Source organism: Notolabrus celidotus, chromosome 7 (assembly GCF_009762535.1).
Source record: "Notolabrus celidotus isolate fNotCel1 chromosome 7, fNotCel1.pri, whole genome shotgun sequence".
NCBI lineage: Eukaryota > Metazoa > Chordata > Actinopteri > Labriformes > Labridae > Notolabrus > Notolabrus celidotus.
The window spans coordinates 16,836,860-16,863,853 of NC_048278.1; the positions used below are offsets into that span (position 1 = coordinate 16,836,860).

Consider the following 26,994-nt stretch of genomic DNA (forward strand, 5'->3'; position numbering starts at 1 on the left):
AATCACAACATTGTGTAAACTTAATGAATATTCATACAACATAACTGTATGAGGGTGCAATCATAACAATTGTTAACAATACATCATAGCAGTACAAGTGCATATATTGTCCATTGAGCTAGTTAGTGCCCTAACAGCTTGCGTGCCTATGCTACTGCTTACAGCTAGTAGCTAATCACTCTTAACAACTTAACACAAAGCATCAGTGGAATCAAATGTACTTGTTACTAAAGGACACACACAATCCAGAGCCAGCACACAAGCAATTATTCAGGAAGAAAAGCTTTAACAACAGCCAACTTTGAACACAACTTGGATGTGGTGGGTACAGTGAATTGGGTGCCACCATTAATCAGAGAGCATTTAGCACAAATATACTGTTATACTTTCTGAAATTCTTAATCTTCACAACAATCTATAAATCAGAGAAAGGGGATGTTGATATCTGCAGTTGTTATAAGTCTGTAATAGCAATCAATTCATTACATTAAGGTGGTGTAAACGCTAGGAGGACGCATTTAGGACCAAATTGAATCAAGTCACCTAGGGCTAGGCCATATCTGGGCACAGTCATCTAGACTCATTTGGCAGTATATGCTCATGTGCCCTAAGCCAAATTGATGGACAGCCAATAGTTTGTATTCAGGTTCAGACTTACCAGACTTCTATAAAGGTAAACTATCATATATCCATGACATGTGAAGAACCCATTTTTGTTCAAAATTGATGACTATGGCTTATTGCTCATATAAATCAGAAATCCAGCATCTTAAAATGATTAGAATATGTCCCAAGAACAAAAAAGGATTTAGATACAGAAATGTCCAACTTCTAAAAATGACATTCATTAATAATTTTGTACTTGGTTGTGGCTCCTTTACCACAAATCACTTTCTGTGATTTTTATGTTATATTTGGCGATGGGATTTATGTAACTTTTTCATGATACTCTAATTTCTTGAGATACACCTGTATCATGCTTGGAAATGTGGGACATATCGTGGCCAATATTTACAAGGGACTGAGACTCTAATGAGCAGTGCAGTTCCCACTTGAATGAATAAACCACAGAACCCAAGAGCAACATGCGGTAATGACCCACTCTCTATCTTTCTTCAAATTAATGAAGATTTCCTTCTGCACTTCAAATCTACATTTAATTGTTTTAAACAGTGATGTTTTTATCAGCTATAGAGGGTGATAGAGGCAAAGTGTTTGTTTCCATACACAGCAGGAAAGTAAGATCTGATTGTAAGAGGTCCCTGAGGGGATGCAGGATAGAGTCAGGTGTCAATACTAGTAATTAGAGCTGTCCACTTTTTATTAGATCACCCAGTACGCATGTTAGTATCAGATCTAAACAGAGCCATGGTCTCAATACCACAGAAAGTTAAGCTCTTGGCATTTTTGGTGGATGCTGAAACCCAAGTAATTGTTGGAAGAGATGTTTTAATTAGATATTTTTTAGATGCTTTTGATGAACTGAATAACTTTTATTTCCTTTGGCTATTCACTGTCTCATATTCAGTCTTGAGCCTACAAAGGATCCTGCTGGAGAATTGAATCCCTTACTAACATTACAGGCATACAGGTTCCCATGGTTCATTTTTGTGGTCATTTTGTGTCCCACAGCTTACTGTAGGAACTCGGTGGACGCACAGTGGTATAGCTATGATGACAGCAGCGTAGACTTGGTGCCAGAGGAGGAAGTATGCACCAGAGGAGCCTATATCCTCTTCTACCAGAGACGCAACATCATCCCTCCATGGTCAGCCAGCTGCTCCGTCAGAGGTAAGCTATATAGCAAGTTGGATTGGTATCAAGAACCATTAGTTTTAATACTGTTACATGAATGATCCATAACAAAGTAAAGATCAGTTCATGGACAAACAATGTGACTATTGGTGTTTAATCTGAACGTGTCCTCTTACTTAATGTCATGAACATCCAAATGTTTCATTACATAATTTTCTTTTAAAAACATGCTGGAATTAAGAAACAAACAAAAAAACATAGTTGTCATCCAGCTTCTGGTGATGTGGTGGCGTCAGGTGACAATGCTGTTGTGGTCTAATGCGTATGGAAGTTCAGTAGGCCCATGGCTTATTCCAGAATAACGAGAACATTTAAAGCCTTTTTTTTTTTTACGGCACTTTATGTAACCTTTTTTCTTCTTTTTTTGCGAATGAGAGAAAAAACGGTTTAGCTTTTTCATGAACATATTTGGTTTTCTATATGTTTCCTAAAATGTAATTGGTACAAAATTTAAAGTTATCTTCATACAAACTTTTGATTTTAAAGTAAGAATATCCATGTATTTTTTGAACAGCTGTCAAGATAATGCACAATTCCTCTAAACATATAATTGAAATTAATGAAAATACATACTGGAAGTTTTATGTCTTCCATGGCAGCTTGACACTGCTTCTGGCAAAATAGTTAACAATGAAACTAATTTTATCAACCAAACCAAACTTTCAGAATCAGAATCAGAATCAGCTTTACTGGCCAGGTATGCTTGAACACACAAGGAATTTGACTTGGTAAACTGTGCTCTCTTTGTACACGGCATAAGAATGGGACCTACAAATAAAAATAAAATAAAATAATAACAATAACATCAGCTATAAATACAAAAGAACAACAAATAGGCATGACTAATATGTACAGGCTAAAATAATATGATAAAAGTGCAGTAGTGAGTAGCAGGGGTAGTTTTTACATTAAAAAAATAGTAGTTAAATACAACAAAAAATAGAAATATGGAATTCTGCTTGGAGAATTGTTGCATTGTATATTTACATGTATGTTTACAGAGAGTATTGATCCAACAGGTATGACACTGTTCTGGTTTAGTGTTCATCAGAGTGACAGCCTGGGGGAAGAAACTGTTCTTATGGCGGGTTGTTTTGGCGCACAGTGATTTGTAGCGCCTGCCGGAGGGGAGGATTTTGAAGAATTTGTGTCTAGGGTGTGAGGGGTCAGTGGTGATGCTAGCTGCCCGTTTTCTGGCCTGGGACTGGTACAAGTCCTGGATGGGGGGCAGGTCAACGCTGATGATTTTTTCTGCAGTCCTCATAGTCCGTTGCAGTCTGTGTTTGTCTAGTTTGGTTGCAGATCCAAACCAGACAGTGATGGAGGTAAGTAACTTTGTCACATCAATCAATCAATCAGACTTTATTTATAAAGCGCTTTTCATACAGTGACATTGTAACACAAAGTGCTGTACATTAAAACAACTTAAAATAGAATAAATTAAGAAAAATATATAAACAAGACCCCCATCCTTATTCCACCCCCAGTGCAGACCCCAAACCCACCCCACAATCCTAAGGTTAAGAACTCAATGAATGCAACAATAGTATTAAAAACAATAAAATATAAAATAAATACATAAATAAAAATTAAAAATTAAAAAAATGGAGTCAACACTGGTAACAGGGTTAACAAGTGTAAAAGAGCTGACCACCCTTAGTTACAGTAACATGACCAATAACACTGTCCTCCTGACTTGTAAAGTTTAAAATGAAATTCTCAGTTTTTCTCCTATAATTATATTTTTCTTTTTGCCTAAATTGATGAATTAAAGTTGAAAAATAATCTCTCAAAACCTAGATAATTAACAATACGAAAAATGTTAACACAAGGTACACAAAATTACAAAATGCACCTTAAAATAGTTTACCCAAAAAGGAAATTTCAGTCATTATCTTCCCCTGCACATGCTGAAGAAAAGTTGGTTGAAGTTTCTAAGTGCCACCAAACATTTTGGGGCCTTTTTACTCACTAAACTGTTCAATTTGAAAAAGAGTAATGGTCAACAGCTGTGTCATCATTTTTCAAACCAATGACAGAGTTGACATTTGTCACCTTTTTGTGCCTTAACTCAATGTGCAAACCTCAAACCAGACATTGAGTGGCACGTCTCCAAGCAGAAGTTCAAGTATTATTTTTTTTTAATTGAGCAAGGTTACAAGGTTAATTGAGTTCTTCTGCAGTTCATGTAGAGAGGTAATTGTGTCTTGAGGGGGGTAACACCATCATTTTCATGAAACACAAGTTCAACATTCTATAACTGCGGCAGAGCAGTTTTTTATCTCCTTTATCATAGTAGCAAAATACCAACGCTGTTGACAGCAGTAGTGTTATCACTGGAATGTCCTCAGTTCAACCTACAAGGCTTGGAGACGTGAATAGCAAAGCTGCAGGTAGGTGTCTCGCATTTGCTGGTTCTAGCTCTTTACATTTAAGGGTTTGCTGCTTAGCTTTCTATAAATGATTAGACAAATTAAGTACATTGAAACAGGCCAACAGAATATGGGACAAACTATGAGTCTTTTCTGTTTCCTTTTTTGGTTCAAAATTTATAATACAACCTGCAGATGAATCGCTTGTGGAAATAGTTGTAAGTCACAGCCGTGGTTCCTCCATTGTACTGAACGATGAATAATAGGGAGACCATTATATGCTGTAGTCTGCCTTGGAGAGCAGAGTGGAGATTTTTCTCTTTCATCTTTCCAAAATGAGACATTTGCGTGGGTACCGGGGTTACAGTGAACTTGCAGGTGCAAATGAACACCGACAGAAAGGTTGTTATGTCACTTGCAAATTTCATTTTGGCATCTGTGATAGAAATCATAGCTTCAAAGGCATAGGTACCCCTCAAGAGCTCGTTTGATAAGAACTCTAACAGCAGTATATAATGAGCCAATGGCACCCCTGTGAAGCTCATTTATCATGACCCTGTCATGTAAAATAGCTGATTGAAGACACAGTGGCAGAACTGAGAACTAGTTAAATATTGTGTGTCTGCAGAGGCGTGATTACATAACATTTGTTTCTATATTAGCTGTGTTCAAACTCATACAATTGTATAACCTTGAACACCCACAAAGACATCTGCAAGTCGGGATAATCTGCCACAACTCCACACAACACTGGTTGTGGAACAAAGTCATCCATTGCAAACAACAAGGTGTAAAAATCAAAGTATGAGATTATTGAACATGTGATTGAGGTTCTTCAGTGGACACTGTTGCTTCCATACAGGTGACAGATTGATTAGCAGCTTTTTGTCTTCACGGACAATACTAAATAAGCCTGTTGTGAGCTTTGTCAGCATCAAAGAAATACTTAGAGAAATCTTGAAAAGAAATGTTGAATACCCTATTTATCATGTGTGAGGTTGCAGGGGTCCTGGAGTCCCCGCTCTACCCTACAGTCTGTTATTGTAGGCATACCAACCTTGTAACCAGATGAAAAGGCAGACTACAAAGAAGAAAGTGTGTGGAGGTGTTCTCAGTATAGAGTGGATGATTTAAGAGATTATGCTCAAAAGTAAGCCTGTATAGTGAAATGAAGTGAGGTGAAGTGAAGTAAAGGTCAACAAATGTGTAACATAATTACATTTCCAAAGGTCTTCAACCCTTGGCCTTAAAACTGCTCTTAACAAATAAAAAACCTGCCTGTGCTTATTTGTGGACTGTCCACAGGATTTATACCTCAGATCTGTTCAGGTCTCATAACAAGGTAATTCATACCACAAATGTCTGAAAGACTCTTATGAGGCTGTGGTTTTTACAAACATTGAAAAAAACATTTTTTTCCTCAATCTAAATAATCAAAACAACAGTGTTTTTTCAGTAACTTTGCAGTAAATGTCAGGACAGTTTTTTTTGTTCTGCTGTCTAAAATTTCCTAAATGTTCTCCGTGTTTCCCAAGTATACTTTTTTTTATCATATCCACATTCAAACTAGAATTTTTGTCTATGCCTATGCCCCCTTGTTTTCTCCAGTTCATATATCAACTCACCAATTCAAACAGACCCAGGACATACACAAACACAGAAAAGCCAAGAGGAAACATGCACACAGATACACAGTTAGATTGACACAAATCTATTTAAGGTTAGTCACCACACTGGTACAAAAGGGAAGGCACACAAACAAGAAATACATGAAAGGTAATCAATCACAGCTGTGAACACAACACAGGTGAAAGTGATGTGTCTAATCAAACTGGATGGAAACACAAAAGCAGGGGGTAAAAAAAGGCATGACACAAAAGGACTGTACTACACAATAGATCAGGAAACATGTCTGACATACAAAACTAAAGAATAAACTAGGACAATAACAAAAACATGTCAAGATTTCCCTGGAGACAGGCACAAATTAATGTATTGTGTTTCTCCATCACAAGAGCAACAAACTGAAGTTAGCATCCCAAACCCAACTATCTTTACTTCTCAGTTTCTTCTTTATGCTCTATCTGACCCCTCTCCTTGGAGACAACAAAACCAAGGTCACCGACCACTGATGAACCATTTGCACTTATATATCAAGCGTATTCTGATTTATTACACACAAATATGATGAACTGACCAAGCTACCCATTGCTCTACACCATCATGCTTGTGCACCCACCCTTCAGTGAGTTACACAGCTGGCGGAGGCTCCAGGCTGGAGTGCACAACAGACTATTCATAGCTTAAGCAGGGTACACACTAATTTATGGCCAAATTTCCACCTTCCAACCAAAGTCAGCGAAGGCCTGATTATGTGATGTCTTGAAAAGTTATCTTGTCAGATTTTCCTGTGGTGTGTTGTATGCTAAAAGTGATTTACCCTCCAAGATCTGGTTGAAAGATGATCAGGAACTTGCAGATCCTAATTTATTAAACATGTTCAATCAGAAATCCTGTTGTGTGAGTAGGGACCAAGGGCAGACGAGTGTGCTCTCTGCATTTCCATCATGTGTAGGGTCTATCACATTTTAATGTGTACCAGGCTTTAGCATGTAGTGCAGTATATCCCCTCATCTTCAGCAAGCTATACACTGATACAATATATGTCCTCAGGCTAAAGTCAGTTGTCTATGACTCATTATGCTGCTTTACTTTCTGTATCTTCATTGCTGTCCGCACTGAACTGTCAAAATTTGAACATAGTTTTTTGAAACGTTTTAGTATATACAGTGGGGCAAAAAAGTATTTAGTCAGCCACTGATTTTGCAAGTTATCCTACTTAGAAAGATGAGAGAGGTCTGTAATTTTCATCAGAGGTACACTTCAACTATGAGAGACAAAATGAGAAAAAAATCCAGGAAATCACATTGTAGGATTTTTAAATAATTTATTTGTAAATTATGTTGGAAAATAAGTATTTGGTCACTCACAAACAAGCCAGGGCTGAGCCGAGCCAACAGCCCTGGCAGAGGACAGATGAGCTGAGAAAATCTGGAGTGGAATCTGTGGACTATCTGAGCCCAGCAGAGATCCTTTGCAGGAGTGCAGGGCAGACATAGATGAAGGGAGCAAAGCAGATAGAACTGCAGCAAGGGAAGGAACTAGATTAGCCATGGGTCAATGGGTAAAAAGCAAATCAAGTTGCCAGGAAACGAGGTCATGAACAGCAGGTAAAACACCCTGGCAAAGTAGAAGTTACAGAGCAGAGCCTTTGTAATCTTGATTAAAGGATGATATGCAGCCAGTTGATTTACTGTGATCTCTGCACTGACTTTTCTGCCCAGACAATCACAAACACACACACTGTTAGATATCTAAAGGGCTAGACAGAAACACAAAGCAAATAACCTAATTCCTGTCCATGGCCATAACATTGCCAGTGTATGGGACTGTTTGGGAGTAATTCTGCACAGACAGAAATGTTAGATCCTGTAAAGCCTTGGAGGGAATTCTTCAAAGTAAAAATCTTGCCCACAAATGTCAGCATTTTGTTGGGGTTGAAAACTACAAGTGGAATAAATAAATGAGATAAGGGGATGTGTAGGTCAAAAGAAGACATTTTGTCAGATATCTGTAGTCCATTCCACCTCTCTGCTTAAGGGTTTGAGGCTATGTTAGCTTTAACTATCATAACATACCCAAATATCAAAACAAACAGTTGGCAGTCAAGTTGCATTATGGGTGATGAAGGTTGTAACTCAGGTTCTGCTGAAACCAATATTCATCATATTTGTTTCTAAATATTAACGATGAGTCTGATGCTCAGTCCGTTTTGTGTTTTTTTTATTTATTCTCTGCCTCTTCACTCTGTGTGTCTGCCAGGTTCCACAAGTTCATCGATGTCAGACCACTGGCTTATTCGGCTTACAGGAGACAGCAAAAGAGGCAGTCTGGTCTCTCGATCCTCCACAACTTGCCCATCGTCCTTACCTGACTCGCCTGAGTCTCCGGTCTTCCTTGATGATGGTGAAAAAGAGGAAAAGGGTAAGAGGCCACAGCTAAGATTTGGAAGATTCAGTAACTTCAAAAGTCTTTTATTTTAATGTAAAAACTAATGCATGTTTGCTCTGCTTAATAGCAGGGGGTTTCGAGACCAGGCCATTTATTAGGGGTCTTCAGGGACGCAGTGTAAGCATGAGAGCACCCAGCAAAACCAAGGACACCCTGAGCAAAATGCTCCCCCTGCGTTGGTCCTTTGGTTCGAAGGACAGACGTAAACCTGACCCAATGCCTCCACCTGTCCAAGATCCTGCCCCTGTTGAGCTGGTACAGTACCTGGAATCTGGCCGACGGCCTCGGTGCACAAAGGATCCGATCGTAACATTGATGGGTGAACCACGCAGCAAGGAATTTGTTGATGGCCGTACTTCAACAAATGCACGATCTCCCAGTGTTGGGGGCATGAGTTGCATGGGGAAGGCAGAAGATGACCTACCACCTGAGCCTCCACAGGTTCCAGAGGGTCAGAGGAGGTCATCAGATAAAACAACCAGCTTGAGACGAAGCAAAGAGAACAAGGCAAGAAATGAGAGCAGCACGAATATCAGCAGTAGCTCTAGCAGTAACACCCTCACCAGGAGAAAAGATGCCCAGAAGCAGAGCTCCTCCAAAGCTTCCCAGGATACTGAGACCAAACAGAGTTCCAGTGCAGGAGTGAAATCCAGCTACAGCACCCCCATCCTAAATGATGGGACTCTTAGAAGGCAAAAAGGAGGGACACCTGAACGAGAAAACCACAGTGTATATGAAGGAAACTCTAAGAGTAAGAAAGGAGAAGTACCCAAGAGTTCTCCCCACGAAGGACTGCTCTCATTCCTCAAAGGTAACTTCCTGAAGAAGGATAGAGACTCGAGGAAATCCAAGGAGGGCAATTCAGCAAGAGATGGAGGTGAGGAAATAGGTCGAAGTAGAACCCTCCCTAGACTGTCCTCGTCCAATGGGGCAGCTGGGGGAGTATCTGGAGTCGAGGGAGGCAAGGCCAAAAGTTCAAGCCATTTGGGTGAGGATCTGGCAAATGGGAAGATGCATGGGCGAAACCCAGCTGACATTAAGCGCTCTCAGAGCTCCTCCAACATCCCCACCAAAGCAGAGCAGAGCATGCGAAGGACGGCATCTTTGCATCGTAACGGGATGTCTACGGCCCCAGCACCATCACGTAGCCTCACAACGGACAAACCATCTTATGGAACCCTGCAGAGAGCTCGGTACAGCACTACCTCGCTGGGACGCAAAAAGAGAGTCCCTGAATCAAGCTTTTGACACAAATAGAGTTACTCAACCCATCATCACACAAAGCCTTTTATATGTCATAAAGTGAATGACGTCCAATCCCTGAGATCAAAGCAATAGAGCTCCACTCACAATGGTTTGCCTTTTCGTTCCCAGAAAATTCACTGACTTAAGCTGTTTGCACCACGGAGTAAATGAAGGGTTCTTCACTGCTGGGATATGAAGAGCAGGATAACATGTGACCTGTCTTTGGAACGTCGGAGGACGTCAATTTTTATTTTGTTTTTTTCTATGACTTTAAACAAGTGCCTGAGCAACTAATATGCAGTCTAGACCAATGAACTTGTCTGTTTAGCACTGGAAATCTCTTACACCTACACACACATACAAGCATAATCCACGTTTGTGTCTTATTACTGTAGTATGGGTGGTGAAATTCTAATGATGGTTTGCTTACATTGAAGACACAGTGATTGTGTCCTTTACAGGAATGTATGGTTTTCACTTGATTAATGGTAGTGTTAGGAGGCAGTGGTGTCTGAAGTGCAAAAGTTTTGTTTTTTTTTCACTTTCTCCTCTTTTTGAAGCTTCTGTGAAATTTTCCAATTTCCCAAAATTTGGGACAAAGCACTACCTTTTATCTCTTCATAGACTTTGTCCCGTACAACGTGTAAGTAGCATTTTTTAACAAAAAAATCAAATTTTCTTTTTTTTTAATCATATGTGTTATGCATCAACAGTCTTTGCCATAAAAATATAAAGTTTATTTGTGCATGGTGCTGACAGTCACTTTGTCTGACTTCTACAATGCAGCAGAGGTTCCAGCATAAAGATATGTCTAGAAATACACAATCCTGCTGTCTTGTTTGCTTGAGTAGCTGTTCCGTCTGTATTACTGTGTATTAGACTCAAAACACCTCACAGGAGCTTTGGTATGTTTTGAAAATACATGATGGCTTTGAACACAAAACTGTGGGTTTATACAGCTTTGATTTGTCCCCGTTTAAACCTGGCTGGGGTTCTTGTTTGTTGAATTTAAACTTACAATGGAAATTACACATGACACCTTAAATATAAGTGGTACTCTGCAGGATCACTTGGTCTCTAAATCTGTTTGGCCAAATCAAAGAATCCCTTCGAGGACCATTAGCACTTCCTAGCTGAGCCTCACTAATCTCCCTGTAGCAGGAGAGAATTTGAAAAGTACATCTGTCTGCTGTGAAGTGTTATGCTGATGCAAATTCAACCTGAAGAAAATGTTCTACACCTTTAAATGACACAGATTAACAATGTTGAATGCATTCAATGTTTTTTTCATTGTATTTAATGTACTATTTTGGCATAACCACTGTAATTTTATTAATTTATGTTTCCTTTGTCATGCAGCTGTCAGAGAACAGTTGCATAAAGGTTTGGCTTATATGAAGGATATAACTATAATCACCACAGCACATAGTGTGAGATAAGCTGCTCACTTTAAATAACATGCTGTTCTTTTGAATCAGTTGTTTTTTACTGAAAAAATAACCTCTTTCTAAAATGTTGAGCCTCATTTTGTTGAATGTACATCCATTGAAAGGACATTTGAAAAGCACTCCCTGTCCAGTGAAAATGAGGAACTTGCACAAAACCCTGGCATCCACTGATGATTACTGCTGCAATCATGCTTCACTGTAAGAGATCCGGAAAGGTTGTAGACTTTAAAAAAAAAAGACATTTTCAGCCAGTTACTAAAAAGGGAAATCATCCACTGAACCTGAGGTGCCATATGTGTTAGTGATGTGGGATGTAACTTTTCCGTCAATTATTCTGAGTTTGACCAGTGTTATTTGAAGGATTATTAAAATGTCATAAAAATCCCAAAATGATTGAAATACAAATAACATTGTATGTATTTCCATTTATGAGTGCATTTACTGTGTGTTTACTGTAAGACATCCATGACATTTAACAATTTATTTCCATATGGCAGACATGTAATTATGGTACTATGGAAAACCATTATGTAGAAACAATAGAAATGATACATTTCATTTATGAAACTATGTTTTGATTCAATTCAGACAGTAAATGTAAGCAACAAAGGAAATACATGTAGTGATGAATATTGTATTCCAATTCTGAATTTGAATAATTGATTGTAGCATTGTTAAACTTCCTTTTCATCAGCTCTAATTTAGGGGTCATTCTATGAATCAGGCTTGAATGAAGGATTGTGGTGCACACTGTCTTGAGTATTTTGATAAATTATGATGGAGTTTATGTCCTCTGAGCATGATTTACTTTGCAAAAAGTGTTATTTTTGGGAGGCCCAGTTTCACCCTTCTTCTATTTTCCAGGTTTATGTGTTTAGCTTTTAAGGTTAAGTTGGAATACATAATGTTACACTCCTCTTTCTTTGGCCATGTTGCACCCTCAGCTAGAACTGCTAGGATAAAGTCACCGTTATGACCCTTCATTAATATTTGCACAGTCCTGAGATTTTGATTTTTTCACAAGGATTGACCTCAAACAACACTTATCTAAAGCTAAATAGGATTTTCTATTAGAACTTCATTGCGGGAAGCTTCTTATTTTCACTTCTCACCATATTAAAAACAATTTAACATTGACCCTCACAAACTTAGAAGAGGCTTCTTAAATTTCAATAGTCTGAGGAGGTCAACAGTAAAAAACAAACTCTTCAGAATCTTCATGTATCTTGCATTGAGAGTAGTAAACATAATGCCCTTGAACATGCAAGAAGTAGATGTCATTTTATAAACTTCTCCTCTGTGAAAATAATCTATAAAAACAAATACTCTTCATTGTCTGCTAGAGCTATATATATATTTTTTAAATTAACAAAGAGCCATTTACTGTTTAGAAATGTGTTACTGTAAACTGACCTTGACACCTGAAAACCATCTCTTTACAGTTTATCTGTTATCTGAAAGGGATAGTTCAGTATCTTTGAAGATGGAGACTTGAAGGACTGGCAGAGAGATGGGAGACACTTCTGTGCCAACTGGCAAGCAGGGGAGATTCCAAGTTGCCTGGTGGTGCAGACATGTTAACTGTAAGCTTATGTACACAAAGCCAGATAATTACTGAGGTCACAAGTGGGACTTGGTAACAATGATACTTCAAGACCTGTTTGAGTCAGAGCATACCACATACCACACACAAATACAGCTGCCGTCTGCATAGCTTGCCATCTACGGTTCCCTAAGCCTGGTTTATGCCTCTGCGTTGACTCCACACCGTAGCCACACCGTTGCACAATATGCTGTCATGAGCATAGAAACTCTGTCAAAATGCTAGTTTTCTACCTGGTTGTGCACATGAAACCCTGAAGACTGAATCTGAGCAAATTATTTTTTGAGTTTGAGCTTATTAATGATGAGCAGCAGTTGATCATACTGCAATTACGTTTTAGCCACATTGTTTACCAATAGGACGCCAACAGAAGCTTACAGTTTTACCTCACCATACGGGCTATGGTGTCAACATACAGAAGCTAAATGTGTCAAAACTCTTTTCCGTAGATTGATTTGACATGACGTGTGATCAGTTTGCCTCTGGTGTTGCTCATGTTAATGAATGTTAATCACTGTTGTCAAGGGGTGGTCAAGGGGGTTTGACCAATCAGAATAAAACATCTTACATAACCGGAAGATCAGTAACTCAGTAATATCAGTGAATAACTACCCAGTGGACAAATCACAGGGCTTACTGTCTATGTTATTTCAACATGTAGTTACATTTTTGAGTACATGCATTTCTGCTTACGTTTGTAGACTTCTGGATAGATACAGGGCTAAGCAAACCTATGACATGCAACAACATTGATTCAATGCAGAAGTACAAACCAGGCTTTACTACATGCTGCTGTTTTACTGACTTTCTGAAGTTTTCAGAAGCAGGAAAGCAGAACATACTGTAGGTGTGTCTTTAAATTTAGCTGACCGCTCAGCTGAAAATTTTCAAGATAGAGCTAACACTTTCAATGACAGGAAGTTTCTTGTAATGACCTAAATTCTGTGGTAGCATTGACCTTGTACCATTTTTCTAATTTGTTCTGTCCTTGCATCTTTATTTCAATCTCAGCTGAAAATTTTCAAGATAGAGCTAACACTTTCAATGACAGGAAGTTTCTTGTAATGACCTAAATTCTGTGGTAGCATTGACCTTGTACCATTTTTCTAATTTGTTCTGTCCTTGCATCTTTATTTCAATCTGTATCAGAAACCTGAAACACCAATTTACTTATGTGAGCGGGTTACTTCATAAGGAAAACAAAGGCTGTTTTCTCTGTTTCTTTGTTTTTTCTTTTCAGACCATGAACGACCACATCCGCAATCCCAACCAGAAATTCCGATCTGAATATGAGTTGGTCATGCTTTTATTTTCTATTTCTTAAGATACGGATCAGCCATAGAAATCCTCAGTACTGGTATAAATATGGAGTGACCCAACACTGACGTACATAATGAACCAGAGTTAGAAGTGTCATGTGCTGCATATGTTATTTTTTAGCCCAAGCTTTTCTACATGCCTCCCTTTGATCTCACATCAAACACATCCGATAAAAACTCAAAGAAGTATCACATTTGCCCTTCAATGTCAAAGAAGGATGGTGTTTATTTTGTTCAGGAGTTGTTAAGGATAGGATAAAAATCAGATGATGAAAACAAACTGTTGCTGAGGGAAGTTTCTATACAGATGATCAGATGATGTAGCTCCTGTTGACATTGTTCTTTGTACACATTTAACCCTTAAATCAAATTTTTTTACACCAAAGATACAAGCTTGTGTTTCAGACAGCAATACAGAGCACTTTCTAGTCCAAATACAAAAATATTACATGAGGGTATCGTACTGTGGAGCTCTAAATAGTTAGTCTTAAGAGATGTCTTGAAAAGATTATATTAATTATCACCTACCAAAAAAATGTCTCTAAATGGGATCTTAATAATGTTTCTGTGTTTTACAATGAAACTCATCATCTAGAGTACTTAACTAGAGACCATCAAAATGTCTACAAGTGTGGATTTCTATTGCATTTAGTTTTATTGTCAGAAACAACAGTGTACAAAACCTATCAACATCAGTGGAGTGTTGTTAAAACTCGCCTGAGATTTGTTAAAAGTTGCTCTCAACTCAGATGTAGTCAATATTAGAAATATATAGAAAGAGCCATGAAGATAGTAGTAAACACAAAGCTTAAAGTCAGAAATACAGAACCAACTCTTTGATTTGTGGCAATATCGTAAGTGTTTATACTAAGTGTTGTATTAAACATACAGCAAAGTGATGAGGAGAGGAGTTGAACAGACATTGCTTCTGAAAAAATACCAGATGACTAAGTAGTTGGCAGCATTTGGCTTGACGACCGTTCTGTTGTCTGCCACATTTGTTTACTCTTAAGTCATGTTTAATTTCCTGTTTTGGGTGTCTTGATTCTGGTTGTTGGTGAACAGAGGTCAGAATCAGGTGTGCTGTGCTGTGCTGTGCTGGCCATCTCATTACTCTCAACACACTATATAAAAACAAACTGTTAAACCTTTTATTATTTGTTGAAGACAAATTTAGAAATCTTTTCGTGTGGGCCAGACTTTAATCATAATTCTTGGTCCTTGTACGAGCCCTCTCTCAGTAGTGCTGTTAATGAAACTTGTTCGTTCTGTTAGTGGACACATGCAGAGCAGAAAATTGAAGCAGAAAATAAATCTCAGCATCTCTTGTCATCTGAATAAAAACTTAACAGTCAATACACAATTTAACTTAGTTATTTTATCTTAGTGGCTTTGTTAATGCTGCAGCTGTTATTTTCCTTACCCCAGCTGTCTGCTTTAAAAAGAAACTTTTGACTGGATCCACAAAGACAGCCCCCCTCTTTAAAAACAAGAGTAGTAAATTATACAAAAACAGACGTCTGCTATCACTGCTGTTGAAATACAACACTATACCAAGGAGAATCATGTTCCAAGTGGGCAAGCCCCTTTGAATCGATATCAATAGTGCTATACTCAAAATGATTTATCCATTCAAACATTCACACCTGAATTGAAAATTGTAGTGCAGGACCTCCTGTCATAACACAACATGTCACCTTCCAATCGGTATCCTTCATCTACATCTGAACTTCCCTTTGGAAATGTCTCTGCTATGTTAAGATTCTTTGATAGCCACTTTGGTGCCTAGAAAAACACTGGTTGCTGAAATTTTGCCGGCCTTGTTGGGGTTATATGCTCTGCTAGCACCGCTCTGTTGTTTATTAATGTAGCACAGTAATTTGCCAAGGACTCAGTGGTTATGGTATTGGATTTGTGCATTGAATGGCATACTTGCTTATACCCGATAACACAGTCTAGACAGAACAGACACTTCACATCGTTGCATCTCTGCTGCTCTTTTTCTGAATATGTTGACAGTAATGATGACTTAGAACAAATAAATAATGAAAAATCACTTTATCACTATATTCACTGGCCAAATCACTCTTTCCATCCTCTCAGTGAAGATTACCACCTACATCAAAATTGAAACTTTAGATCTGAGTGCAGCCTGTACCCTGTTATTAAGAAGCAGCAAATAATCATTCATACAGAAATAACTGATTCATGTTATATTTTGCTTGTCTCTGAGGACAAAGCACTGGATTGCAATTTTTTTTCGAGGTTGGCGCTGTGTGAACAGGATCACCAGTTTTGTATAGGTACACAAGGTCTGTGTTACTTAATAAATCCATAAGGTTGTTTATGTTTGCATGGCTCAATTCACTTGTTGCCACATACACACAAAGTTTACTCTGCCAAACTGAGCACTTCTGTGTTCACACATTTTTAGGACATGTGGGTTACAGATGTTTTGTATGCAATTTTTCTACATTTTGTATCAAAAATGAATCAATGAATATATTTGGGATACACGTAGACCAATCTGTGTGTGTGCGTGTGTGCTTATAATGGAGTAACAAAAGGTGAATAAGTACCCTTAGTATCATTGACAATACACCTGTGCAGAGTACTGAATTGGAATTAAGATGCAAAGGTATCCATCTGAACTCGTATGAATTGTATTCAACATTTTGTACAAAGGGGTTCAATTCCATTGTACAGCAACAGCTTCTGCCTGTTCTATCTTCTGTATATAATGGTATATTGTTTATTTTTCAATACAAATAAAAAAGTATTATTTATGACTATGGCCTCAGTTAATACTTTTTAGATAAAGAATGAGTTGATATTTTTCCCGGATGCCCTGCTGCATTTCATCATTGCTTATAAATTGAAAGTGCCTGCAGACTGTATTTATTTTTCTTCATAATGCTATTTTATGGTAGGCATAATATCTAGTCAATTGATGTAACCTTAGAAAAGATGCATTTCTCTACTTAATCAGCTCTCATTGTCAGGGCTCTGCAGTTTACACACCTTCAAACATAAATGAAACAAATGTCACAACTGATGGGCAGCAACAAGAGTGGAAGTTCACTTGCTTACTCATATATTTCTGTAGCCGATAAAGCGAATACTAGGATTATTGGTTCTTTACTTCCATATCCCCTAGTTATTACTTCTCTTTTATACTTGTTGAATAATGAAGTTACAAAGACAGACAATCTCAAGGAGCCAGAACATGAATGCAAAAAGTGGAGCTTTCTTAAAAGGGCATAACCACTATTACTTTGAAGGATAGCATTTTTTCTACAGGCAAACACAGGGCTGAATATAAAAATCTAGTTATTACTTTAATGATATTGCTCATTTAGTTCAACTCAGATATCGACTTGTGCTAAAGGATAATAAGAGTTTACTTTTACAGTTCTATAGGCAGTTTAAAAATCAATTTACTATTTGAAGACAAAAAGTGGTGATAAAGAAAACAGAAGTCATTTTCATCTGTTCCATGGTAGTTTTATCAGTGATTGGATTGTTAAAAAGAATCCCTTGGAGCTGGGCTTTTTTGTCAAAAGGTACAGGTGATTGTTTGGAGTTAATATTGTGGCATCCAGAGGCATGGCACAACTTGAAAAGGTCATCAGTCTCCCTAGTACAGACTCAATAAAAATATAGATAAGCAACTAGACTCATAAATACAGGATGTGGTCTCAGTTGTGGATAAAGAAGCATTAGTCTGATTACCAAGAATGGTCTGCTGGTTCTCTGAAGTATACCAGTGGAAACAACAAAACAATATAAAAATGTCCTTTCTATTGTATTAATGGTACCTTTACATGAAAATATAAGGCTCAAAAAAGCATACCATGACTCAAGCCTTCTGTACCTAGAATTTGGTGAACTGAACAGAGAACAGTTCGGGAAGCTGAAGAATGCATCAATTTTTTGCAGATAATGTGATTCTACTCAATCTCTAACAAGTGGTGATTATGGTTTTTACATGTTAGGGAAACATTGATTTTGAGATTGACATATAAGTTGGTGCTGTCTTTGTACCAGTTTATACAGCCTTTATAGAAGGTGCTTGTTAGCGTACTTGAAAGATTGTACACCTGAACAGCCCTGCTGACAGAGGGGAACAAGTGGGTCAGTTGTTATTTATCTTATATATGATATAAATGTACATAGCCTCCTGAGATGCACCCCACTCCTATCCTATTGCAAGCAAGTCTTAAAGCTATGAGGGGACATCTATCTCAGGTCAAATTAAACTAAGTGTTTTCATTATGTGATTACTACACTTATTAAACAGGTGTTAGTTGTAAACCAATGAGGTAAGTCTGTCATGACTTGATGTTTAGGTTGATTTTTTTCCTTTTTTTTCTTGCCCTCATGTTTATTCTGTATTAGTTCTCCTTTGTCTCCCTTGTGTGTTTATTGATCCATGTCTCTTGTGTTTCTTAGCCTTGTCTTTCCTGTTTTTATTTCGTAGTTTGTGATCCCTGTGTTTCCAGTTTAGTTTTACTTCCTTCCCTTGTGCGTTTCCCTCCTTTTTCGATTACCCTCATTAGTTTCACCTGTGTCCTGTGTTCCACAACTGTGTCAATTACTCTGTGTATTTAGTTTCTCTGTTCCCCTGTCCTAGTTGGATCATTGTATGTCTCTCCTGTGTTTTCTGTCTGTTTATTTGTACATTGTGTTTTCCCAGTCTTTCAAGTTGGATTTAGTTTTTCGGACATCTTAAATAAGTTTTGATTGTACCTTTTGTTCTTGTGTTTATTTAAATACTTTATTTTTAATCTTAACTTGGGTCCTCCTTCCACCATTTTCCCCCATTGTGACAATTTCCAGTTTGTAGGGGAAAATTTCAGTTGAAAAACTCATATTAAAAAAATCTATTTTAACAACACATTTTCAATTCCAGAAAAAAGGAGGAACATTCTGAAGGGAAGATATGTGGAAAATCTTATTATAGAGATTACAGAGAGCACATATCCCTCAGGTGAAATCATATGTTCCGATAATTTTTTAACATATTTTCCCCTAAATCACCCAAAAAGTAACAGATGTGCGGGAGGCTTTAGGTAATGATGGTGTGCGAGAGCTTATATAAGCTGCACAATTTACTTGTACTTTTTTAGAAGACAGTGTTCTTTATAACCTAATTTAATTCTGACAGTCAGCCCTGCAGAATCTGTTTTTAGTCAGAAACCATCACAGGAATATCCAGTTGTGATAGTGCAGATTGTCCAGACAGAAAACACTTTTGTTTTAATCATACACTTAGTGCATTTCAATTATACACAACTTCACCAGTAAAAACTTCATATTAAAATACATTAGCAGCTTTATCCTTCTGTTCTGTCAGACACATCCCAGATGTGACTTTCCCCTGCTTTCCAGTTGAGCAACAATCTTTCAGTAAAATATTCAGAGCAAATTAAGTACTTTATTACCATAGACTGTATAAAATATGGACGCAGTATCCGTGACGTCACCCATCTGTTCCTGAGCGCTGTTTTGAATCCAATTGATGGTGGCAGCCATATTGGAAATGCGGAACTCAACCAGGCATAATGTGACGTAAAGGGCTGGAGTTTGAGCCTCTTGGCCAACAGCTATGTGTTCCTGACCGGGAGTCAAGTCAGTCATGTCCTTATTTGGGCAAAAACTTGTAAGAGCGTCTTTTACCTATTCATGTCTATGTGGTTTCCGGTGTTTCTGCAGCCAGCCTCAAGCGGATTCTCAATGAATTGCAGTTTATAACACTTCTGCATGGGCTTCATAGTTTGAGACCAGAGAGGTTGCCGCTTGTGTTTTACTCATACACAGAAACATAAAATATCTATTTCCTACATATACCCAATGTTTTATTATTCAGCAGAGCATGGGCATGAAAGATTCAGTGATAGCCCCAACATTCACGGATCAATAGATATGCCCATAAATATTCCTTGGCCAGTGCTCCAAGCTATTGTGTAATTTCCTGATAGATGTATGGGTCACAAGGGCAGAAAACTTTGTTTCTTCTTTTTCTGCAGTTGTTTGCTTATGTTCAGCCAGTAATCCCAGAGACAATACAAATGAAATGCTTTCAAGCGGTGTACTGTCTTAACTCCATCACCATTATACAGACAAAAACAAATCATATCTCATGAAAAGGTCATGCATTTCCATACATTTTTGTTCTTACATTGCAAATTCTGCAGAGGACACATTTAAATGGCTTTGGAAACCCAGTCACCTGTCCTCTAACACCACCACAAGGTTAGGGGTTTCACTAATTTTGTTCAAAAATTCACCATTGAATGGACTGTTCCAAATCTGCAAATTCATAAACTCAACCCAATTACAGGAATGTATTGCAAATATTACCAAGCAGTTTTATGTTAAATATCTCAGTTACAACTGGTGCCATTGTATTTTGCCAATCCCAGGCAATGACAACACACAATGTGGTAGTTTGTGGGCAAAAGCAAAATGACAACATGTCCACAGATAGAACTTAAACAAGACTATCCGTGTGATTGATTGCATTAAATTAAACAGAACAGGTTTAAATTGCAAATAAATGTTTCTAACAGTACAATTTTTACTGTTGATGCAGGGAGAGGACATCTTGGATTTCGAGCTCAGGATTACTGACTTCAGGATGCGTTATGGGTGACGTATCAGATGGTCGTCTCGGAATTACTGACTTCCTGACTCCACTCCATTGCAGTATAGGTTGGTGCTCTTTCTTCAGTCAACAACAGCTGATTTTTTTTTTTTTTTAGCTTAGTCAGCTGGAGTCACAAGACAGAGGATTTCTACCACCATCTCCTCATCCATGTTGTCGTCAATGGCCTCTGAGAACCTCTGACCTGTTGACTATAGGCCTGGCTGAGCTCATTTTGACAGTTTGTTGTGGTAGTTAAGTGAAACACAATTTGGCTTCATTCCCGAGTGTTTTACTCTAAAAATCAAACAGATATTTTAATGTTGTTTCAGTGTCTGACTTCCTGTTCCACTCAATCTGCCCTGTGCTGATTAATGCACCATTCTTCGCCATCAGACAAAAAAGTCTAGCGTATCTACTTTGGAGGGCTTCGGATTGCTGGAGCTGGGAAAGAGCAAAATCGTAACTGAGGGGAAAAAGTGGAGGAATTTATTGACAACTTTGAAATAGTGTATGTAGAACTTGATAAAGGAGAAGTGAAATCAACAATACACAGGCAGGTGAGTGCAGTTCAATGCCGAGACAGTTCTGTCTGCCCATCCCTTCGGGGTGGTCTTTGTCTTCAAAGATAACCATAAAGTTGGAGGCAAGTTAAATATATGACTAGACAACGGATACATTATTCATATACACTTAGCTAAATCAAATGGGGATCTATTGGAAGTTAGCCGTTATAAAGAGTTATTAAAATCACATACATGCAATCTTTGTGAAAAATGCTTTAAATGTTAAATCATTGTTTTCGATAAGTCAGTAAAGAAAGGTTTAATGTTAAACTAGTTTTGAATGTCTTTTCACTGTTGCCATTTTATGAAGCCGCTTCTCAACATAAAACATTTGCACAGCTAACATACAGAAAGAAACTCAAAGCTTCCACGGAAATATCTTGCATATCGTTTGTATTCATACAAATAATTAATAACTGCCTTGCTGAAATACAATGCCCCAAATGATGAGTGAGAATTCTGAATCAGGGTAATTTTGCAATTTAGTTGCTATCAGGAGTATTATCCAATTTGAGCCTTTCATTACCCCAATAACTGGCAATATTAGAACTTTTTGGCTGCTATATTTTACACTGAAGGCTGTTAAAGGCTTTTCCAAAACTTCTGCAATAGAAAACTTTGAGGGTAATGTTGGGTAACTGCTGCATATTTATGCTCAGGAAAATGAGAAATTATTTTTTTCTCCCTGGATAAGCACATCCCAGCTGTTGAATATTGACTTCATATATATGAATTTGTTAATCTTCTGGGGCATCTGGGTTGGATCTGGATCCATCACTTGGGATATTTAAAGTATTCTGACAGCACTGGCATCTGGGTATAGTGATCAGAGGCTGAACAAACACAAAGGAGCCTTCTGCATCTATTCCAAAGTACTACTTCTCAGAGCCCGACAGCTGCAGTTCCTGTGTTCATTTAGTGATGAGAAAACAGAAGGGGTCAACTGAAACCATAGCCTGAGAGGATCCACTCTGTCAATAAGTAGCTCTGTCAAGCTCTTATGAAATTCTGCATGGGTTTTTGGTTATGAAGGCTGACAAGTGAAATCTCTTTTGCAAATTCTGACATGCTGAAGATTTTTGTAACTGCAGAAATAAATCATAGCTCACCAGTCTTACACATTTCTTGTGCCTGAGATTGACCATTCCCACATTCGTTCAAAATGCTGATCAATCCTGCTGAGAGTTGATTTTGAATTCAGCTGCTGGTTTTAAAACTCTACATGACTGAGTGGCACCATCACTGACACACATACACACACCGACGCACGCATATACACACCGATGTTCCCCCTCTCTGCCTGTGTCTTGAATCACCAAGTAGCCTAAACACTGCCAGCATTCCACTGTCATTCTCCGTTGTATAGAGTAATTAAGGCCGCATAAGAACTATATTTTTATCTGAAACATTCCTTTTCCCAAACCTTCAGTCCACTTACCTGCTTCAGGTACGTTGTATATGCACTGCCATGTCCCGCTCGTTTTTCCGAACAAGGAAACAGAACACAACATTTCTGCGTTAATAGGTAAAGAGTAAATAGGTGAATATGGTGCGCAAAAGTGATGACATGATTGATGAAATTTTGGTTTTGTTGACATTTATCTCATAAATATGTATTTTGGATTGAAATAAAATGCCACCTAAAATGTTCAAAATATTACTGTAAAATGTAGCCATTAAGGTGTAAAAGTTTTATATGCTTTAAAACAATATGAAAATATTTTTGGCTACAAGTTATGTAATCATTGACTCCCAGTGGGAGGGTCTCCAGGAGTTTAAAGTGGTCCACTCAGGACTCTCTATTCAGCCTTGGTTTGGTTTGGTTGCAGGGAAGGTAGCTGTGCAGTCAAGTTCTTCATGACTGCCATTTTTGCCCTCTGTAGATAGATATGAGTTACTGTGGAACTCTTTCTTTGCACTTTTTTGTAAGTACTTTTTTCACCCTTTTGCACTTTTTTGTAAATAGTTTTACATTGCATTTTGGGAGGCCAGCAATAAATAAATTCCACCATCACATAATTTTTCGACAACACCTGTTTTTTTTTTTTACACTTTTTATGAGTTTTTAGAAAAGAACCCTGCAACATCTTTGTAGCTGCACACTATCTCATCCTCATATACTTCAGAAAAAGTAAGCAAATCACTAGTTTGCCTGACAGGGGCGGAGCCATGGGAGTGAGGTGGGTACTTATTATTAGTTAGTATTAGGCCTGATTTGTACTTCTGCGTCGAATCGACGGCGTAGCCTACGATGAGGGTACGCGTAGCTCCTGTACCTACGCAGAGGCCTATTCACGTAGCTGATGTGCACCTCCTCCAAAATGTAACTACACGTAAAATCGACGCGGACCACAAGCCCTGTGATTGGTCCGCTCGGCAGCATTGTATTTCCCGTATTTACAACACCGGAATCCCCGCTCATCGGCCGCACATCAGCCGTGTATTTCATCTCCTCCTCTCTATTCTTCCCTGTAATCATGTCTGTATGATAAACAACAACATGTATCAGCTGTAGATTAACATAAATCGCTCTGAATCGCTTTGGAAATGTAAACAGAGATCGACGTGGGGCCGGAAGCAGGCAACCGGCTATCAGAGAGACCACACTGCCCTCAGGAGTTTCGGCAGAGAATTGCTGCGAGACACGGACACATTGATGCACAAGTATGTAATGCTCATGTCCGCATTAGCCCCTGCTGCGTATGGGCGACGCAGAAGTATAAATCAGCCTTAAGTATTTTTGATAAGTGAAAATATATTTTTTCTGACTTCGGTCATCACGTCAGGTCAAAGGTAAAAGGGTCGATTTGGTGTCTCAGTTTCTTGGAGTTATATTGCAGTAGCAGGAGGGGCTGAACAATGTCACAGTAGAAAGTATTAGATTGTTTTCTATTTTAAAAGCCCCAAAACTAAAACTATTAGAAACCAACCAAGAAGATGTGGGATTAAGTCGCTGTACAAGTGTGTCTGACAATGCTACACATGCTTTCTCATCCATACCAAGCTATTTTGCTGCTGAACCAGTAGAATAGCTGGAGGGGGGGCATGACCACCCATGTACAGTCATGATTTTGTCAGTTGTCTTTGATGGTTCTGACAACACCAATGTAAGATTGTATAAAGCTGATGCTAAAAAGTCTGACTGCTGTTAGGGCTAAAGCAGGGGGTAAGTGTTAACATTGATCAATCTCAGTTTGGCAAACATCTCCCTCTTTCCCTCCTTCTTCATGAAAGCCAGAGGCAGAACTAGCCCTCTTCTCTAATTCATCCATTATTTGCTTTTTCTTATCAATCTGTCTCCATGCTGCCATCTCCCAGGCAAAACAACTTCAAACAAGATTGCAACTGCCTTGGATGGGCAAAGTACCAGGATTTCAAGTTATCTGAGTAAACAGACCTTTTCATGCTGCAGCTAACAATCTGTTCTGGATCAAATATAGCAACTGAAACGCTTTGTCACTGTGTCAGAAAGTTCAACCAGCGTTGAGATTTTCTGAGTCCTGAACTGCATAAGAAATAATGGATCCCACCTTCATTCAACAAACTAGCAATTAAAAGTTGTTTTGTTCTTCTCAAGAGGACAGACCTGTTTGCATTTTTAAATTGTCTGCATCTGCAATATGATGCCGTTATCTTAGCAGACACAAGATCTGCTAACTGCAAGGAAATCACAAGATTGGTTTCTGGCTGAAGTGCACAGAGGAAAGCTTCTGCTTTATACTCCTGCGGGACAGAGAGCAGAATGGGTGTGATTGGTACTTCCTGGTTAGTGCCCTGATGTTTGTTTGTGAGACCAGCATGCATTTTGTAAATGACATCAAAGCCTGAGATTGTTTAAAGTCATCTTTAGATCTCTGGTGTACTGTTCTGTAGTAAGAGCTCCTTCATATCTTAACCCTGACCTTGCCTTCACTTATTTTCTTTTAAAATGCCATTCATAGCCTCTTCATTTCTCTGTTTACAGATCCACTTCTTTTCTATCAGCAGGGCTCTTAGGGAGGGGACACATGGAACTTTGTATCTGAAAAAATCTATCTTTGTGGAAGGCAAAATGTCCTCTAAAATTAAGGCTCTGTTTGTCTTTGAGTCCAACTGTTGGTGTTCATATCATGAATGAAGATGTTGTGAAGATAAGTTGTATTCGTTACTCACTCGCCTCTCAGTACTACACACCCCACCGACTAAATAACTTGGGAAATTGGAAAATCTATTCAACTTTCACTCAGAGCCACTACATGCATGTCCTTGATGCCAACTGAGCACCACAAAAAAAAATGTTTTCTGTAATTTTGAGGGAAAAAAAATCCCCACAGTATTCTAGAAGATAATGCTAATGCAATGCCTCCACTCAAATGTGATTATTAACATCAATCCTCTATTCATCCCGGGCTTGCTTTGGTTTCTTCCTTTAGAACTGACATGGTTTATTTCAGCTTGCACTACTAACATTTTTAGTATTTAACTTTATTAACAAAGAGACTTACCAGGAAAGAAAAGCTCTACGGCTGTCCCCCCTCTCTCCCGCCTCCCTTCCACCCCCCTATTTTAATGCACCTAGATACTGATGTAAAGACATAGGGTTGGGGGTGCAGGTTGGGTGGGCGGGCTTTATACGGGGGGGGGGCAGAGTGTGCTGCAGTAGTGCACTACGGCTCACACCCCTCTCTCCCGCCTCCCTTCCTGCCCCCCCCTATTTTAATCCACCTCACTAGAAAATATACATACAAAAAAATAAATAAATAAATAAAATTGACACAAATTATATGACACAAATACAGATTAGGTGTGTGTGGCTTGGCTCACCCTCCGTCCCTCTGCTGTCCCCTCCGCTGCGGGGGCCTGGTCCGCGGTTGCCCTCGGGGCCGGGTTTCCCGATGGTTCCCTTGTGGTCCTCTTGGGGGGGGGGGGGGGCGGGCTATGATCCAGGTCCTGCCCGGCTGCCTGGCTGTCTGCTATTGGTGCTGGGCCCCCTCGGCCCTGAACCACCCGGCTGATCTGACCCAAATGGTATCATATGCACCAGTGTTGGTCTTGTTACACAAATAGAACACAGCACGGCGGCAACCCTCTGTGACCCAAGCTTCAGTAATGATTGTGGGCACTAAGGGTTGGTTAATCATTTGTATCACCGCACGGTGTTTTTGGCGTCATGGTGAGATGGTCCCTCCCCATCTAAGTGTCTTAGGTCTCTCTCTCCATCTCTTTCCCTGTCCTTTTGTACATCTTTGTGTATTCTTTTTTTAATTTAATTAAATTTAATTTGTTTTGGTCCACCGAGGTGTTCACGCCCTCTTTTACAGAACATGATATTATCTGTCAATAAAAGATAGGCCAGAGTTCTAAGAGGGATGGTGATGGTCGCATGCACAGTCACAAGCACAGAAGAAAAAGGTTTTCTCTCTTTTCTTTTGCTGCAAGAATAAATTATACCCAAACCAGAAATATATATGCAGACAAGAGAAAAAGGAAAAAAAAAAAAAAAAAGAAAAGGAAAGAAAAGCTCTGAAAGGATAAGCTTTGAGATTGATTTGTCGAATATTAGATTTTACCATTCTAACTATTTTCCTGTAAAACTTGTTTGACTCATTTGCAAAACCTTATGTTTTTAAGGAATGAAGAGCAAATGTATTTGTTGTATTCCAGCCCAGCTGGGTTTGATCTTTTTTTGTTTATAAATTCTAATGGTGGAATATCGGGGGCGCTAGAGAGCCATGGTTCGATAAGCAGCTTTCCCAGGTAGCTCCTGCATCTAAAAAATCCTTTTGCACTAAATTCATATTTTGATGCTCCAAACAACGTGATAAGTTACCGTAGTGGAAAGGAACAAGCCTGTGCTTTACATTTACACAGTAAGAGAACATGAAGTCGAACTTGAGGATGCAGTCCGAAAGACAAGAAACAGAAGGAAA

At 38.7% G+C, this 26,994-nt stretch overlaps 1 protein-coding gene across 1 annotated transcript in view; it reads left to right on the forward strand.

Annotated features, from left to right (window-relative positions):
- Positions 1-11,738, forward strand: part of usp43a (ubiquitin specific peptidase 43a) — a 137,486-nt gene extending 125,748 nt beyond the window's left edge. The window contains exons 14-16 of the mRNA XM_034689029.1: positions 1,633-1,791; positions 8,070-8,231; positions 8,326-11,738. Of these exons, the coding sequence (XP_034544920.1) occupies positions 1,633-1,791; positions 8,070-8,231; positions 8,326-9,506 (1,502 nt within the window). The 3' untranslated portion in view covers positions 9,507-11,738. The remainder of the gene's footprint in view (positions 1-1,632; positions 1,792-8,069; positions 8,232-8,325) is intronic.
- The last annotated feature ends 15,256 nt before the right edge of the window (positions 11,739-26,994 follow it).